This window comes from Brugia malayi, assembly GCF_000002995.4.
Source record: "Brugia malayi strain FR3 genome assembly, contig: Bm_v4_Chr1_scaffold_001, whole genome shotgun sequence".
NCBI lineage: Eukaryota > Metazoa > Nematoda > Chromadorea > Rhabditida > Onchocercidae > Brugia > Brugia malayi.
In genome coordinates, this window is record NW_025062475.1 from 3,331,619 (window position 1) to 3,350,554 (window position 18,936).

An 18,936-nucleotide genomic window follows, 5' to 3' on the forward strand; every position below is an offset into this window, starting at 1 on the left:
GTCAGAATATTTAAATTTATGCTTTAATTTAAATTAAAATTCTTAATTAATTCTATTAAAAAGTTATTAATCAAAAAGCAATGATAATTTAAAAAAAAAAAAAGTAGCAAAGAAAAATTATAGAGAGGCAACTTTTTTTCTTTTCTTTTTCTTCCTTTCAATAAAATTTCCTTTAATATAACAAATAAATTAAAGAAATTACAAAATTTAAGACTTTATTTTTTTCTAAATCTGTAAATTTAATTTTATTGTAGTAGCATTGATTTAATGGTTTCCATACTTTTTTTTCATTTATTTTAATATTTTATTAGCTAAATAAATCTCGCTTATATGTTCAATTTAATTTAAAATGCATTACTAAAAACTAAATTTTTTTTTTTTTAATTTCAGGATGAGCGCGTATGCGGCGAGCCTTCAAAAGCTCATCGTCGCGTTAATTCTCATTTATGCGATAAGAGGTTTTGTTAATTTGAATACTTCTTCAGCTTTTTCTCTCTATTTATTTTTGTAAATAACAACAATTTCCATATGTCTTCTCTATTTATTTATCACATACCATATGGTTTCAATAATTTTTTTTTAAATGATATAATTAAAATGAATCATTTTACAATCAATGGTATGTGTAATAGTTATGTCAACTTTTCATCCATTTATGGCTTTCATCCACTTCAAATTCTTTTTCAAATTTCTAAAAACTTTCGTTTATTCCAAAAGAAAAAAGAGAAATAAAGGAAAAATAGAATTTTAATTAATTAATATGACAAATAACAAAGGTAAAATGTGAAAAAAATGATAGAAAATGTTGACTTTTTACATGCATATAACATGCTAAAAGCTAAAAAAGTAAACTAATACTTTTGATTAATTAGAGGAAATATTTAATTGTTTAATATATCACTAAGGTATATTTCATTTATTCAAAGTTATCATTCATCGATGAGTAAATCATTTAAATTTTACTAGGTAACGAACCTCGCATTCGATTGCGACGAGAAATTGGTGGATCGCAAAGTTTGCTAACCGTTGAATGGGAGGGTATTCAAACCGGTGATCATCCGGATGATAGTGTTGGAGGATTTGCGGTAGAATATCGTGCCGAAAAAGACACACAATGGCATGTTCATGATGGTATAATTCCTTATAAAGGACCTAATTTACAGTATAGAGTGCAGGTAATTCTCATATTCTTTTAAAAAATAAAATAAAATTATTTTTTTTTTTTTTATGAGAAAATTTATTTGTGAAAATATCTAATGAAAAAAAATCAAATTTTACATTTATCAATCATAACAAAATTTTTTATTTCTTGCAAAAAAAGAAAAAAAAAATTACTTTACATTTATTATTCCTCATTAATTTAGTTAAAATTATTAAACTGAAGAAGAAAGAAAAGCAATAATTAAATTATTTAATCATTTTTGAAAAAATTTTTAGATTCCTCGTCTACCAACTGGTATAGCTTACTTTGTACGTATCAAAGTATTAGGTAAAAATGGTAAAATTCTGGTTGAGACGCCAGAAATACGCGCACGTAATGAAATGGTTAGCATTAAATGTGAATCAGGTTTGTTCACTCTGATCATTTAATTTTTAATTTTCAATTCTAATTTCTTTAATCGATTAATCCAATCATTCTCAAATGATAAATTTAATGTTTATTTAGTAAATTATTACGTTTTCTGATTTTTTTTTTTAGCTTAATTAATTGTGGCTAATTTATGAACTTTTGATATGAACAAAGAGATTGGATTATTTTTATATCAACAAATGTTACTAATTCTAAAAATACTAAATATTCACAATATTTGTTTTTAAAATTTTCCACTACTGTATGTATGCTTATTTTGAAATTTCAGATGAATTGACAGCTCCACGAAATCTCGAGGTGACACAAACAGGTCAATACAGTATTGCAATAGCATGGGAACCTCCAGAATGTGGCTCTGTTGGCGAATATCACATTGAGGTGTGTTCTTTTCTTTTTCCTTTCTCAAAACACAATTTTTTTTATTTTTACTTTCAATTATTAAATTATACTAAAAATTATAAAAACTTTCATTTTTCAATCATTGGAATTCTACATATAAAGGTATGAATGAAATTTCATCTCTTCAAATCTTCACTTATCTTTTTGTTATTTTCGTATTTCTTTTTTTAATTAGAGTTAATTATTTATTTTGTTGTCGTTCAAATAATTTGTTTTATTAATTGAAATTTGATAGATTTGTTCTAGCTAGCTGGTATTGAGATGAAATTTGACGTTCATCGCCAAACAGTAACGCATCCGTCAGTTAGTGTTACCAGTCTTTTACCCGGAACGGAATATCAAGTTCGGGTTCGAGCCGCTGATCGTTTACGCATGTTGGGTCCATGGAATGATTACTTACTTGTAGCAAAAACTGAAGGAGAAGGTTGTTTAGATATTGCTTAAATCTGATTTAATACTTAATCATATCTTTTGTGCATCAATTTTTTTTTTTTTTTTTTTTTTTACTTTAATCTGAAAAGTTTTAAAAATATTTTTCAGCTCCGAATGAATCAGATGAAATAGAAATCGATTATCGAACAGATTCAGAATTACGCATTAGTTGGCAACCATATGACGATGAAAGATTACAACACTATGAGGTATAATTGAGATTAGATTGTAATATCAAAAGAATATCAAAAGTAATAACAAAAGAATTTTAATCATTAATTTTACTTTGAAATTATCTTATTCTGATACATAATTATTGCAATTTTACTTAATATTTTTTTCTTTCTATTTTCATTGTTGCAGCTTAGATAATAGGTAGATTAGAGGAGAAAAAGTTAAATTCAATGGATTTTTTTAAATTTTATCAATATATTTCAGGTAACAGCGGTTGAAGTGGATGGTGAGAGTCAAGCGGTTGAACGAGCACGTGTAAGTCCCCTGGCTAGCAGTCATATTTTTGTTAGGTTAAAACCTGATACCCAATATGATATAGGTGTAGTAGCATTTGTGGATCATGAACCTAAACTAGTTTACAAACTACCTGCTAAAACGGTAGCTGATCCGGGTGTAGCATGGAAAGAGAAACCAATGGTTACGCAAGAAAATGCACAACAATTTGCGGTACAATGGAAGAAACCATCACTACCTGATCAAATTATTTCCAAATTTATCGTTGAATATCGTCTACCAAATGAAACTGAGTTTGTTTATTTTTGTTAATAGTTAATTACTTTTGATTTTTGTTAGCAATTAATTACTTTTGACTGGTTGAATCATTAATATTAAAAGACATATATATATATAAGTACGTAAAATTAAAATTTTGAATCATCTAAGAAATCAGTATCACATAAATTGGTATGATGAATCATTTATGCCATCTGAAAAAAAGAAAAAAAAAAACAAATTCAGAAGATTTGAAATCGAATAACAACCAAAAAGTGCTAAATATATTCTGTGTTAACATATCATAATTAAATGAAACTCTCTTAAATAATAATTTCAATTGTATCATTGTAATATCATTTGTTTAATTTAGTGATAAATATTTTGAGTGCTTCAGATGGCGCAAATATGATGATTTAATGATAGAGGAAGAGACAGATGATTATCATATTCAATTTGATGGAATGTATGATGGTTCATTGTATTCATTTCGTATTTTAGCAGTGGATGATCAACTTAAAGTAGCTGCTAAAACAACTGAGGTTTTTAAATTTTTTTTTCTTTTTTTAAATTAATTAGTGATTAAACAAAGAAAAAAATTTAAGTGTATTATTTAGAAATCATTTTCTTTCCTGTCTTTTTTTTTTTCTGTTTGATATTTTATTAAATTTTAGATTACGGTTGGATCAGCAGCGTCTAGCTCCTGCGTTGGTGACGCTGGTATCCCGCAAAACGTACGTACCAGCGCCGTATCTGAAGCAACTCTTCAGTTTACGTGGGAGAAGCCACGTTGTGATGAAACATTTGGACCAATTGATGGTTATGAATATACGGTTGCAGTTTATTTAATTTTCTAAATTTTCTCTTTAATTAATTTAAGTGTAGTTTAATTTGAAAAATGAATTCTTTTTTTTTTCTTTTTTCTATCATCAAGGAATAGGAAAATTTAATATGTGATTGTATAAAAAGTAAAACTTTTATAAGTAAAAAATATAATAAAGTTTTTTTTTTTTACTTTATTATAAAAAACATTAACTTAATTTTTTTTTTTTTTATTATAAATGGTTATTATAATTGATTGATTTTCATGTAGAAATATGCTTTATTTATTTATTTATTTTTTTTTTTATCATTTATTTATTTTTTTTTTTTTAATTTATCATTTATTTGTTGAATTCCTGTGGAAAAAATGAATATTGCTTTTAGTTTTGGAGTATAGAAACAGATATGCAACCTGAAACCGCATCATATGTTGGACGGAATACCATAGAATTGGATGACTTAAAACCGGCTACACGTTATGCATTCCGAGTTCGTTCACGTGCTGGACACGGACATAGTTCATGGAGTGAGATTGTGAATGCTGAAACAGAAGCACATTCAGGATCAAAAGGTAAATTTTAAAAATTTTAAATTAATAATAATATCTTTTAATTAATAATAATATTACACTAATAATGCAAATCAGTTTTATCTTATCAAAAAAAAAGCAATCATAGATATATTTGAAATTTTATGAATGATTATTGTTATTTTTGCTATATAATGCATAAAATGCATAAGTTTGACATTATTATAAAATTTTTTTTTCTTTTTACTTCAACAAACACATCGCAGATTTTATGACATTTTTTTCTCGTTCTGTTAGATTATGCACTTTCATTGATCAAAAAGAAAAAATGTGTTTTCACATATTAATCTTTGTAAAATCATCGAAAGTTTACGCTAAATGACGTACGTCAGTCGTTTTTATCAGGTAAAAGCTATTTTATATTTCTATTCCAATATGATTTCTATTTCTCTATGTTCAATTTGCTTTTCTAACTAATATTTCAATAATTTTCTGTCACTTTGGAGATTGCTTATAGTATCAATTTTAACTTTTTTTAATAACTAATTTCACGTCACACAAACATGCTTAAAACTTCTTTAGCTATGGTAAACAGGTGTAATAGTTAAAACTCTTCGTCCGCTTTTTTTTTTTTCATAACTTTTAGGAAATTGTCTCTCTCTCTCTCTCTTTAGTTTTCTAATAATATTTTTTTTTTACTATTTAATGAGGCTGTATATTATTGTAGTGAAATTTGAAATAGATTTTAAAAAGCAATGAAATCATCAAATTTAAGACGATTCTTTTAATATTGTTATTTAAAGAAATATTCATTAAGGTAAAATGCTTTACTTACTTTTAATCAAATGTATTAAGGTAAAATGCTTTACTTACTTTTAATCAAATGTATTAAGGTAAAATGCTTTACTTACTTTTAATCAAATGTATTAAGGTAAAATGCTTTACTTACTTTTAATCAAATGTAATGCCTTCAAACTTTAACTTTTTGAATGTAAAATGACGAAGTGTTGTCATTGTGTCACATAATTTTGTTTTTTGTTTTTGTCTGTTGATAATGCTATTTGTTCTTTTTTAACTTTATAGTAAAACTAACATTTAGTATCCACCAGTAATGGCAATTCTCGTCGATATCACTATCAATCACAATTAACCACAAATAACCCATTATCATTTCATTCAATGTTACACGAAGTACCAACATTTGCACTTCTTCGACGTTTTAAACGGCAACAAAAAAATCAAATTACAGGTAATTTAAGGTAAATTATACAGTGAAAATGTAATGTTAAAAGTTTAACGAAGTAAAATTGAAATATTTGCCAATTAATTCTTAAATAAATGTTAGTAAAACGCTTTTTCTATCCTAATTTTATGTAAATTACATAAATTTGTTTTTTTTTTTCTTCAACTATGTCTCTCCCTCTCTTTCTCTTCTCTTTTGTCTTTTCATATTTATTCTCTCTCTCTTTCTCTCTCCCTTTTGTCTTTTTATAGTGAAAAAAAAATGTAAATTGTTATTTAATTAACAAAAAAATGAGCATATAGCGTATATAATTCACATTACTGATAAAAATATCATTTCATTGCTTTTTTTTTCATACTTTGGTAATTAATAATAATTTAATAAAAATACAATGTATATAATTATTGCCTGAAGAATTCAATTTCAAAATTGCCAAAAAATTATTTCATTCCATTACCAATTATCTTTTAAAGAAAAATTTTAAATGATAATTGATAAGAGAAAATTTTTGATAGCAAAAGAAGAAAGTAAATTGTTATATGAAAAAGTAATAGTATAACTTTTACTTTCACTCTCTCTAATTTTATCATTTCTTTTTTTATTAGCTATGATAATATTTCAGATGATCATAATATCTATCAACTTCGTATCATTTTGGCACCACCAAAATCATACCTAGCTTGGACACCATTACCTGAACATGCTGAAGAAATTGTTAAATTCAAGTAAATTAATTTTCCTTCTATTGTATGCTCTTTCTCTCTTTATTAGATGTATTTTATTTAAATTAACATTTTTGTATTGAAGTGAAAGTATTACTACTACTACTACTACTGCTATAGAAGTTTGTTGAAATTTCTTGATCTGATCAAAATTTATTTTAGATTATCATATAAAAAGAGTGCTGGTGATCAATGGACACGTATCATCGAAATACCGGAATATTTCAAATGTCCAGAAGGAATTGCTGATCCGGAAGATTATTGCTATGATTTATCCAAACTTTCATTCGGTATACAATACACTGCTGATGTAAGTTAGAATTTCTGTTGCATGTAAAGAGAGAGGGAGAGGGAGAAAGAGAGAGAGAGAGAGAGTGTCGTAATTCTTTAACTTTTTTTATTAGTACATAAATTGGAAATTATTTTCAATAATTTCAGTTAATATATGAAATAGAAAATGGTGAATGGACAGCACATGGCAGCCCATTATTCTTCATCCTTGTTGAAGCTGGTACCATTTATAATTTCCATGTCTAATCACATTTGACTTATACATCACCGCCCGGCGCAATTCTGTTTCATGTTACGCATGCAGTTTCGTTTATGAAAAAGCATGCAATGCTATTTGTTTCTGCTATTTTTTTTTTCTCTTCTTTTTTTGTTTTTCACTTTCTCAATGTAAACAAGAAATACTTTTCCAACAATAAAAAAAAAAAGGAAAAGCATGCCTTGATGTAGTTGCAATAGTAAAATTTTGTCCGTCCCCTTGGTGCTTTTTTTTTTCTTTTTCGAAATTTTTTTTTTTGATAAAAATTCCAATCTACGATGCATTATGAAATAGATTTCAAAATTTGTGAACCACAGATGAAAAGGATGCTTCGGATTATTTGTAGATTGTTCTGTGGTCCATTTCAGGGGAGCCATCTGTGCCGACATCACCGCACAATCTTCAGATCAATCCTCATGATGCATCAAGTATTGAGCTTCATTGGTTACCACCCCTAAACTCGAAGCATATTCCTTTTTATCAGGCACCATTTTCTCTACTTTTAACTTTTCATTTTGCACAAATACTATTTTGCATGATTTATACATGTTCCTTCTTGCATATTTTCTGAATCATTTTGATTCATTTTGGGATATTTTGGGATACTTTTATCAAAAAGTTATTATTTGTTTATATCACAGATGAAAGCACTCTTTCCCTAGAATTATGCACAAGGCATTATAAAAAGAAAGGAAAAAAAGGAAACCAAATCTAAAATTAGTCGTATTTTGTTAATTAGTTAATTAGTCGGTTCAATTTAGATTGAAATAGAAGATCTGCATACAAGGAAAGTACGAACTGAACAGGTACCAGGGTCATTTTTTTCCTCTATCCTTAGTCAACTATCACCATATTCCATTTATAATGTTTCTGTTCGTGCTGGAACCGATTTTGGTGAATTAGGTGCACCTATATTCAAGGTTATTTCTTTACAAGGTAACAAGGATGACAAATTGTCACATCATTTATCGGATGAAGAAGACAGATTGAAACAACAACAAATTGAACAGCAAAAACAAATGAAAATGAAAGAAGAAAGTGAAAGGAATAAATTTGAGAGAGAACAAATAGAGGAGGAAGAACGGAAACGGAACAGAATAAAAGAATGTGAGCGTAAAAGATTGCAAATGGAATATGATAGGTTGAATAGGGAACGTGAGCGTAATCGAGTCACGTATAAGCATGAACGTCCACGTGAACATTTAAAATATGAACATATCGATCGAGCAACGGAGCAAAAACAGGAATATGAGCAAACGAAACAGCAACAATACTATGAACGTCAACAACAGCTCGAACGTGAACGTATGGAATTATATCAACGGCAACAATGGGAAAGAGAACGTGAACAATGGGAAAAGGAACGTGAACGTAATCATCGATTGATTCATCAACGACAAGAGCATGACACGGAACAAAGGCGGAACTCAGTAGCAAAAGAAGAAAATATTGAAGGGGAAGAGAAAGAACGTTTAGAATTGGAACAACAACAACTGGATCATATTCAGGTGTTACCGGAAACAAATAACAGACGAGGTGAGAGGACGTAACAACGAACTATGCTGACACGTGTGATTGCTAACAACGTTTAACAAGCGTGAAATATGAATAAACTTGAGTGTTTCAATAATTTACTACAATGACAAATATTTTTCATCTTTTATTCGATGACATACGTTCATCAAATCTCATCCACTTTTCTATTCTTTCATAACTTATAAGTAAAGGTGTACTTTCTGTTGAAAAATGTTTTAATCAAAGTGTGACAGTAAATATTTGCTTATTTATTGCATCACTGCATGCATGCTTAAGTATTTTCTCTATCGCTGCATGCTTATTTGCACATTTTTGCATGCTTTTACACAAATTTGACATCTTTTAATTTATTAGAGTTTTTTTTTTTTTTTTTTTGTGTGTGATAAATTTTGCTATCAATTTAGACTAATTTAAGTGAAAAAAAAAAAAAGCAAATTAATTTCATTTTGAAATTATTTATATAAATAAGCTAAAAATAATTTACTTAGGTGACATACAAAAACCACTTCTTGGTATTGATAAACCACGTATCGAGCAACGTGGATCACGTATTCTGCTATACTGGACCGTCGGCGGTGATACGTCAAATGTAATAGCATATCAGGTTTGTTGTAATTTTTTATGAAAATTATTTACAATTCTTACAAGTTCATTGTGCAAAATTTTATTGGAATACCAATCACTCATTTGTTATTTAAATAATCAATATAGCCTTTTACCTTATTAATTAATATTAATTTTAAAACAAAGTTAATAAAATTTCAGTTAACAGTCAAGTTTTCTTTTTTTTTTTGAATTTTCAGATTGATCTTCGTTCAGATTCAGATAATGAATGGAAAACTATTGATGGTTACCTGTCTCATTCACCGTCAGAAATTCATTTTCGACAGGAATTAATTAATTTAGAAACTAATAAACATTATTACGTTAAAGTCTCAGCTATTGATCAATCACGACGCATTCTTGCGACATCAGAAGCGACAAGTTTTACTGTTCATTGCCAAGGTATATATATTTCTTTGCATTTGTGATATTATCTAGTAAAAATGCTCTCAGAGTATTCTGTAATGTTCAAAATGCACTTTCACTTTAAAATCACTAAATTTAATTAATTTAACTATATTCTAAGTCGAAAAGCAATTCTATGCATCAAATATTTGTAACTTCATTTTGTCTCTTTCACAGTTAATTGTTTAAAATTTCAATATATTAGGTATTTAATTTTAACATAACTTTATCATTATAGCAATAATTTTTTCAGTGCCTAATAGCTCACCTCAAGATTTACGATTGGAAAATGTAGCGGAAGGAATTCAACTTACCTGGAATTGGTCAGATGAAGAGAATCATGAATGTGAATCATATTTTCTAATAACAGGATACCAAAATGGTGTACCATTTTCGGAACGAGTTACGGGTAGGCAGCGTCAATTTACTTTCCGGAATACAAACGCTAACGAATGGCATGTGGAAATGCGTGCTGGAAATCGTGCCGGAACTGGACCCAGTAGTGGTCCTGTAAATTTGCAAAGTAATTCAAAAGGTATTGTTCAATTCATATGATGTTATGATGATTTTTGCAGAATTTTTTAGCGTTTTTGGCTCAGTATAGTTTTTTTTTTTTTTTTTCTATTTCTTAACTGTAGGAAAAATGGAGTAATTACTGTTAAAAATAGAATAATTAAATTTTAAACTTGATTAGATCATTTTCTAATCGTAGAGGACGATTATGAATTATGTGATATTAGTAAGAGACAAAAATTAATTAAGATTAACGATTTGTTTAAAACTAATTAATCAATTAAGCATTAATGATTTGTTTAAAATATTCAATCTTTAACAATTTATTATACTTCAGTTTTCTATTTGTATTTATATGCAATTCAATTGTCAATTTTTAGTCTATGCTCATTCAATTTACTAAAAAAGTTGTTAAATTTTGATTGTAAAATTTTGATTTCTTCTCAGTTATCAATCCTAATCTTTGATTATTTGATGATTTGCTAATAGTCTTTTGATAATAGGTTATTTTTGTATAACATCTCGAAATTAAACAGTAATCGTTTTTTGTGTAAACAGAAAGACAAATTAAAATTGTAGAATTAATAAGAGGAACAAGTAGATAAGACAGATAAATGTTAATAGTAGAAATATTATCTTTTCAGTGATTAGTATGTAATCATAACATAAAAAGTAGATAACATTAGAAAATTGAGATTTATCAAACAAAGTTACTTTTCTAATTATTTTTCTATCTCTTTCATCCTACTCCAACAATTCTAAAGCTATATGTGAATGAGAAGAAGCAATGATATCTTCCAGTGATTTTAGCGCTTATTGTCATCATTAAGTCATTTGTCCCCTTTCCAGTATCCAAAGGTCTTCGTGTTCTACGTAGCATCTGTGATCCACGTGTAGATTTCTGGTGTCGTTCACCGGATGAAACTTACGAAGTTGCTATATCTCGTCATCCTAATGAAGGTTTGATTACGTGTGCTGTGGCGTGTCACCTTGATATTATGTTCGCTCCTCTTATCCTATGTTTAAATTAAATAACTTCTTATCCTAAGCAATCACCTTTCTTTTTTTTTTTTTTCACTAGAATTGCAATTTTTTTTTAATTTTAATTTTGTTTATTTTTTGCATAACTCGAAATAATTTATTCAATACTGGCTTAATTGCACTAATTAGTGCTCATCCATAAATTAAGCACTTTATTTTTATTTATTTAATTGTTTTTCTTTTTTTTTTTAGTTCTGATTATGATAAAGCATTCATATCATTTGATAAGGAAATACAATATAAGCTGTATAACCCATTTAACATTTAAATTATCCATTCCATAGTGCTGCACTGATTCATCATTATGAAGCAAATGACTTACTGATATGTTATCATTTATTTTTACCAGTTGTGATAATCAAATTTTTGCGATTCCTATGATTTCATTTCTGTTCTTGAAAATTTTTCGCCATCTTTTTTTTTTTTTTTTTTTTTTTTTTTTTTGAAGTGATAAATATAAAAAGATGGCAATGCTATATAATTTGAAAATTATTACAGATAATATTAGCATTTTGAAATTATTCTTATTTAGAAAGTATTGTTATATTTTTTTTTTCTTAAATATTTAATTTCAAATATTTGAATTGATGAATTATTGTGATATTTGATTTCGTATTATTATATATATATACATATATCATTATATATTTTTCAATAGGAATGATCATAATATTTTCTTGTCTAATGGTAAGTTATTATATGATATGAACTAATCATAGCATGATGCAATCTATGATATAATATTGATTTATATGTAACATTAGTACTTATTGTTTATTGTTACTGTAGTTATTGTTATTGTTATTGATGCTATTGCATGCTCATTATTTTCAAATTTTTTAAAAACAATTTTAAAGAAAACTTCAAATTTATGAATTTTAGAGCTTATTTCGGATCTACGGGTATTAGCACATGATGGTGATTTATCTGTTGAATGGAATAGTGAAAGAACCAGCCATGGTATTTTTGGGTATCGTATACAGTATCGAACAGATAATACCGGTTGGACATCTTATGGGTAATTTTTCTTTTTGCATAATTTTATTAAATAAATAATTATTTTAAAATTAAAATTAGTAGTGGAAAAGAAAAAGAAGAAATAACATTTATAAATTAATTAAAAATTTTTTCTCAAAATTTTATTATAGATTCTTTTTTTTTTTGAAAAATTTTTGGTAATATTTAAGATTTTTATCATTTTTTTTCAGTCAAATTGTACCATATGTGGGTGATAATAAACGTTATATGCAACAACTAACAGGTTTACAGCAAGGTAGCATGTATTACATACATATTCAAGTACTTGATAGAAATTCTTATGTTATGTATACTAGTCCGGAAGTATCAGCAAGAACTGTTTGTTCCGGTATGATTTAAAGATTTTTTTTTTTTTTGATATTAATTACATTAATAGATTTGTTATTATTATCTATGAAATTTTCATTTTAAAAATAATTTGCTAATATTTAATTTGATAAGCTTTATGTTATTATACAAATAATGCAATAATTATAATATTTTTTGCATTATTGCATTTTTCTATCTTATCTTTACTTAAATTATAATCTTTTCAATTTTGAAACTATTTTTTGAATTTGAAATTGTTTATGTAACTTTGCAAACTTTCATAAATACAACAGAGATTAATTAATTGAAGTCTGAATTTCAATCTTAAAAATGTATAATGAACCAAAATAAGTCTGTCATTAAGGTTGTTTTAAATTAAATTTTTTAATTTCTTAAATTTTGATTTCAACAAATTCGGTAATTTAGCACCAACGCATCCTCCATCACATCTACAACTTCACGCTGCTGACCCACGTCATATCCGAGTTAGTTGGGCGCAACCACCTCAAAGCACCTGGCAATGTAATGATATACAGGTGGAACTTGAGATAACAGAACCGCAAGGTATTGCACCGGTGCTTCTGAACGGATATCAGACGTCTCACGTGTTTGATTCGGATGCAAATCAGCAATGGTCTGTTCGAATCCGTACAAAAAATTCAGCTGGCACATCAGCATGGTCACAAATTGCTTCTGTTCGAACGCCACTTACCGGTGAGCTAATCATTGGACCATCAGTAAGCTATCGACACGGAATTCCGGTGCTTACGTGGACGAGCAAAGAGCGATTAGATGATCTCATCCGAACCTATCAAATTGAATATCGAACTTCGGTTGACTCAACCTGGCAAAGGCTACCTGAGCAGGTATGATAATCAATTTTACGTCTTACATTTCAACTTTTCAATAAACTATGACATGATTATGCTATTATTCAGGTGCCATACACAGGTTGGCAACGACCTTACAGTATCGATCTCAGTGAGCTACCTACTGGTCATAACTATCAAATTCGAATTCATGCAATTGATGCTAATAATGGTGTTGCTTATACCTCATCAGCAGTTAATGTGCAAACTCAGGTGAAATGTTCGGTACCACGTCGTGCACCACTTGACGTACAAGCTACCTCACTTGGACCTACACAAATTCGTGTATCCTGGAAGGTTAATTTTGAAATATGTAACAACAAAATTTTAATTGAATTGTAATATTAATGTTAAGAGATAAGAAATGTTAGACATTAAACAATTAAATTCATAAAGATTTTAAAAATATACAATCCAAAATTACTGTCTATTTTGATATATAATATGTTGACGATATTATATAAATTTTCAATTTATCGATTACTACCCATTTAGCTTATCATTTTCGATGCTTATCTTTGCCTAAATTCATTGTTAATTTCATAATGCAATTTATTAGGTGCATATAAAACAGATAGCAATGTTAGATGGATGTGTTAATGTTAATAGATAAGAAATATTAGAATATTATCATATCAATGATATCACAGGAATTACATGAGTCAGAGTGGAACTGCAATCGATTGTGGTATGTGGTTAAATATAGCACTCCACATAATCAAGGTTTCAAAAATTTAACACGTGGTGAAAATCATGTAATTTTTGATTCGGAACCATATACACGATGGACTTTTGAAGTACAAGCTGCTAATCCGGCAGGAGAAACACATTGGTCACGTCCGGTTACTGTACAAACTGAAGGAACCGGTTTGATATTTTTTTTCTTTTTATGACTATAACCTTTAATTTATATAATTTGCTGGAAATTTTTTAAAATTTAAAAACTAAACTACTTCTTTTTTTCCTTTAAATTTAGAATATTTGAGGAATTATAGTCGTAATTGAACGAATATTTTTAAAACATCATTTTTTTCTTTTTTGAACTAATACACAGTCTTCTAATTTTTAAAGCACCTGGACCAATTTCTGATTTACGAATTTATCCACAATCATCGGATACACTTCAACTTTCCTGGAGACAACCTCAAAATCCCTATGGGCAAATTACAGGTTATGAAGTGACCTATCAGTTGTTATCAAAGTGAGTTATCTTAATTATCATCAATAAATTCGAATAATAAATATCATATATAAATTCGTACTTAGCCAGTAATATTTTGATCATATTAGCTAGGATCCATTTCAACTATTTTTTAAGTGTTTCAAATAAAATTTTGACATGTATGTGGGAGTTATTTCAGAGGTATGTGTGACCAAGTGACAGAACGACCAATAACAGTGACAAGTGATAAGCCTTCATTTACCCTTCAAGGTCTACTGCCACATTCGAAATATCGTATTTCTGTTGCTGCAAAAACAAATATTGCTGGTAAGTATTTCTGATCTTAAATAGATAACTATCAATTTGTTGAAATTTATCTGAGCAATTAATACAATGTTTTATGATATGTGGTATGATATCATATAATATCTAAGTATTTGCCGCAGTCCTTCTAATGACATTTGCTATGATCATAAATATTTTAGGAAAACCTGTAAGTCAGGAAGTGCAAACTCACGAGGCTACACCTAGTGGTGCCCCAGTGTATATTCGTATAATAAATGTACTACCTACTGAAGTAGCTGTGATTTGGCAAGCACCTGCATGTTTGCAAACAAATGGTGAAATAACAGAATATGAATTTGAAGCAACACCTTTGGAACGGCTTGATTATGGAGCTGATAGTACAGTTAGACAGGTTGTCAGAGGTACCAGAACCAAAATCACTGGTCTTTCCCCATACACAAAATATTTGGTACGGATACGAGCATTTACACGAAAAGGACCAGGACCATGGTCGGAACCGGTTCAGTTTCAGACTGCTGCTGCACCTGAAGTATGTTTCATGTAGTAAACGATGCTAAATTTATGAACTGATAAATCAAGGATATATTTTATTGATGAAATTTTTTCTTTTACAGATTCCAGCACCACCGATGGTTCGAATTCTAAATACTGGAGTGGATAATGCAGATTTGATTTGGCAAGAACCCTATCCATCATCCGGTTTAATCGACAAATATAAATGTAAATATGCAGTAGCAGGTACCAAGCAATATCAAGAACGACAATTTCCCTCATATAATCCATGTGGTGAAGAAGTGATTCGTATGCAGCAATTGTCACCATTGTCACCAACACCAAGCGGAGCAAAATTACACTGTGGTAGAATTGATGGTCTACAGCCTGAAAAGCAATATACTTTTATGGTTTGAATTTTCAAATATTTAAATCTTTTTAAAAAAAATTGTTGGTAATGGATGGTATTTTTTTTCTTTGACATTTCGATCATTGTACTAAACACAAAACTACATACTCATAACAAATTGATTATGTTGAAGGTATCAGCTGGTGATCGCAGTGGTACCTGGTCACCATGGAGTGAGCCACAAGTTGGTCATATTAGTGAAGGACCTGTTCAGGTTATTTCACTGAATAAATTAGGTGGAGGAACGAATAGTGTCTTAATTGCATGGAATGTTCGTCCCACTGATGCAGCTCGTGTTGTTGGCTATCGAATTCATGTGACACCGGTGCTACAGCATGGTGCTAAACCGATATCATTTACGGTAGATCGATCAACACTGCAGTACAATATTGATAATTTATCACCTAACACACGTTATAATATAACTGTAGACGCAACTACTGATGGTATTCATTATCATCCTGGTACAGCGATTGAGGTACGTACCGATTCAGTACCAGTGGACAGTTTAATGGTTACTCCACGAGTAATTGAAGAACAAGCAACCTCAGTAACTTTGGAATGGAATGCACCAGGTGGTAATGTAAGCGGATTCGTGATCGAATATTGTCTTGGTGATGGTGTATGGCAGCAATACAGTCGACGAATTCCGGCATATCCTGGACGTCGTGTCTACACCGCTCAGGTTGATCAGGTATCATAATTTTTGCACATTTTCATTAATTTCCAATGTTTATCAACAGTGCATATAAATATAATATTGGTCAACGTTAAAAAGAGCTGCTATAAAATATTAATCATTTTTAGATTTTTTAAAATTAAAATTTAAAAATATTACTGATAAAATTATAAACTAAATCAAAATAGATTTTCATATAAAAACGCTGGAAAATTCTGTTGCTTTTTGCAGTTTTTCATTTTTCTGTTTTAGCTTCCAACAAACAGCGTAGTGGATCTTCGCGTACGTGTCGTATCACCTCAAAATGAACAATCTGCTCCAAGTCCAGAAGTTCGAGCTCGTACTCGATGTTCAGCACCACCTGCACCACCACAGGCTATTCGTCTGGATGCACCATCCACCAATGAAGTTCGGGTTTCATGGGCTCAACCGGCCAAAGATACATGGCAATGTGATCAACTAAACTATGATCTTGCTTATCGGGTAGGTGGACAAGCAGAACGTGTTGTACCAGTGCCAGGAGACAGAACCGATTATACTTTTCCTTCAGAAGCCAATACTCGCTGGGCTGTTAAATTAAGGTGCACCAATCAGGTAGGATCAAGTCCATGGAGTTCAGAACAAGTAATAACTACTCGGCAAGGAACCCCAGGTCCGGTTCGAGATTTACGTTTGCGTGCTAAAAGTCCTAATGAAGTACATGTGCAATGGCTTGCACCATTGGTACAACGTGGTTCTATTGTTGGCTACGATATTAGTTATCGGTTGAAACATCGATTAGCTTGTCCGGATGAGGAACCACGTGACGTCAGTCGTGATTTCGTGACTGTCTATAATCATAAAGATTTGGAATATACATTGACTGGATTGCTACCTTTTTCTTTATACGAAGTACGAGTACGTGCACGTACCACGGAATTAGGGCCAGAAGAATCAAAAGATATTGCAACAGAACAACAACCACCAAGTGCACCACCACTAAATTTACAACTAAGTTATGCTCTGGAACGTTCTATCAGTTTTCAATGGGAGGAAATAGAATGTTCACAACGTCATGGACATATTGTCAACTATGAATATGAGATATTGGGACAAGATGATTGGGCAAAATTAGAACGTCAGATTGCGAATACAACCAATACTAAAATAAATATTGAAGGTTTGACACCATTCACCAAGTATATTATGCGTGTGAAAGCTTACAATAGTATTGGTGGTGGTCCAAATACCGAGAATTTGGATGCAATGACGGCAAAAGCGGACGCACCATTACCACCACAGGATTTAGTAGTAGCTCAAGAAGGTACTGATTACTTCATGATTTCCTGGCTACCACCTTATCCACCATATGGACCACATGATAAATATAAAATTCGATATCAAGTACTGAATGAAACTCGTTGGATGGAAATTGAAAAAGATACCAAAGATCGATTATTGAAATGTCCAGCTGAAAGTCCTCGACATTGTTTCAATGTTACAAATTTGGAAAGTGGACGTCAATTTCGAGTTCAAGTTGCAGCTCATATTGTTGGTGGTTCGTATGGTCCGTGGAGTACGGTGACTATTGCGAACACGTTACAAACTTTACCTGATGCTCCACGTGCTATAGAGTTAATCAAGAAAACTGATCATTTACTTCACATTCGTTGGATACCACCGCCCGATCCTTTGGGACAAATAACACAGTATAAAGTTGGAATTGTTTCGTTAGATGATCCGCACGATCAATTAAAAACATTCCTTGTAGATCATCCAACATTGCAACATCTTTTGAATAATCTTCAACCTGAAACTTCTTATAATATCAGTATTTCCGCCGGTACCAAACGTGGTTTTGGTCCACTTTCTTGGACACGTTATTCCACGGATCCATTCAAGGTACCACCAATAGCAAATGCACCACAAGTTACAGCAGATGGAGCTGATGCATTGAATGTTCAATGGAGTGGTATTTTGGATACGAAGAATCAAGTCCATGGATATATCATAGAATTTCGTTCCAGTGATAATCCAACATTTACGGAATACGATGGAATCATTGAACATGACGCAAACCGACGTAATTACCAACAGCGTTTATCCTTACTGGATGCTGATACATTATATTTCGTTCGTATCAAAGTTGTTGATCAGAAGCAACGCGTTAGTGAAGCAAGTCCGGAAGGAAGTGCACGAACCGGTTGTGCATGTAAGTACGTTGCATCGATTAAAATAAATTTTAAAATTTTAAATATTTCAAAATTTCAGCAGTTCATTGTTATTTTATCTTATTATGCTAGTTCTCTAGTTTAAAATTCAACTAATTTCAAAAATGTTGTCATTATATAATTTCAATTAGTTTTTCTTTTGTTTTGAAAGTAAATAATTAATTTAACATTTCTTCAGTACCTCTTGCACCACCATCAAATGTAAATGCTTCTGCACCATCGCCTTATCAGGTGCGTATCAGCTGGCAACCACCTAGTCAATCCTCATGGCAATGCTCAAATATCAAATATAGACTGGAATACACCAATGGTTCATCATCCCCCGAGGAAATTGATGTACCCAGGTTAAACAG

The 18,936-nt window shown here is 30.0% G+C and overlaps 1 protein-coding gene across 2 annotated transcripts in view; it reads left to right on the forward strand.

Annotated features, from left to right (window-relative positions):
• Positions 1–391: 391 nt before the first annotated feature.
• Bm4801 (Fibronectin type III domain containing protein) overlaps positions 392–18,936 on the forward strand; it is a gene marked incomplete at both ends in the record, with an annotated part of 39,013 nt that continues 20,468 nt past the window's right edge. Inside the window, 29 exons of one of the 2 annotated variants that reach the window (XM_043076399.1) lie at positions 392–458; positions 967–1,175; positions 1,438–1,567; positions 1,860–1,969; positions 2,237–2,414; positions 2,531–2,631; positions 2,861–3,183; positions 3,546–3,690; positions 3,823–3,981; positions 4,355–4,541; positions 5,599–5,748; positions 6,365–6,467; positions 6,627–6,774; positions 6,903–6,975; positions 9,036–9,151; positions 9,351–9,552; positions 9,809–10,090; positions 11,992–12,127; positions 12,318–12,475; positions 12,883–13,322; positions 13,395–13,622; positions 13,976–14,192; positions 14,397–14,526; positions 14,687–14,814; positions 14,973–15,322; positions 15,408–15,695; positions 15,828–16,388; positions 16,626–18,564; positions 18,762–18,927. In XM_043076399.1, coding sequence (XP_042932333.1) covers positions 392–458; positions 967–1,175; positions 1,438–1,567; positions 1,860–1,969; positions 2,237–2,414; positions 2,531–2,631; positions 2,861–3,183; positions 3,546–3,690; positions 3,823–3,981; positions 4,355–4,541; positions 5,599–5,748; positions 6,365–6,467; positions 6,627–6,774; positions 6,903–6,975; positions 9,036–9,151; positions 9,351–9,552; positions 9,809–10,090; positions 11,992–12,127; positions 12,318–12,475; positions 12,883–13,322; positions 13,395–13,622; positions 13,976–14,192; positions 14,397–14,526; positions 14,687–14,814; positions 14,973–15,322; positions 15,408–15,695; positions 15,828–16,388; positions 16,626–18,564; positions 18,762–18,927 — 7,424 coding nt within the window. The remainder of the gene's footprint in view (positions 459–966; positions 1,176–1,437; positions 1,568–1,859; positions 1,970–2,236; positions 2,415–2,530; positions 2,632–2,860; positions 3,184–3,545; positions 3,691–3,822; positions 3,982–4,354; positions 4,542–5,598; positions 5,749–6,364; positions 6,468–6,626; positions 6,775–6,902; positions 6,976–9,035; positions 9,152–9,350; positions 9,553–9,808; positions 10,091–11,991; positions 12,128–12,317; positions 12,476–12,882; positions 13,323–13,394; positions 13,623–13,975; positions 14,193–14,396; positions 14,527–14,686; positions 14,815–14,972; positions 15,323–15,407; positions 15,696–15,827; positions 16,389–16,625; positions 18,565–18,761; positions 18,928–18,936) is intronic. The other variant, XM_043076400.1, reaches the window with a different exon arrangement.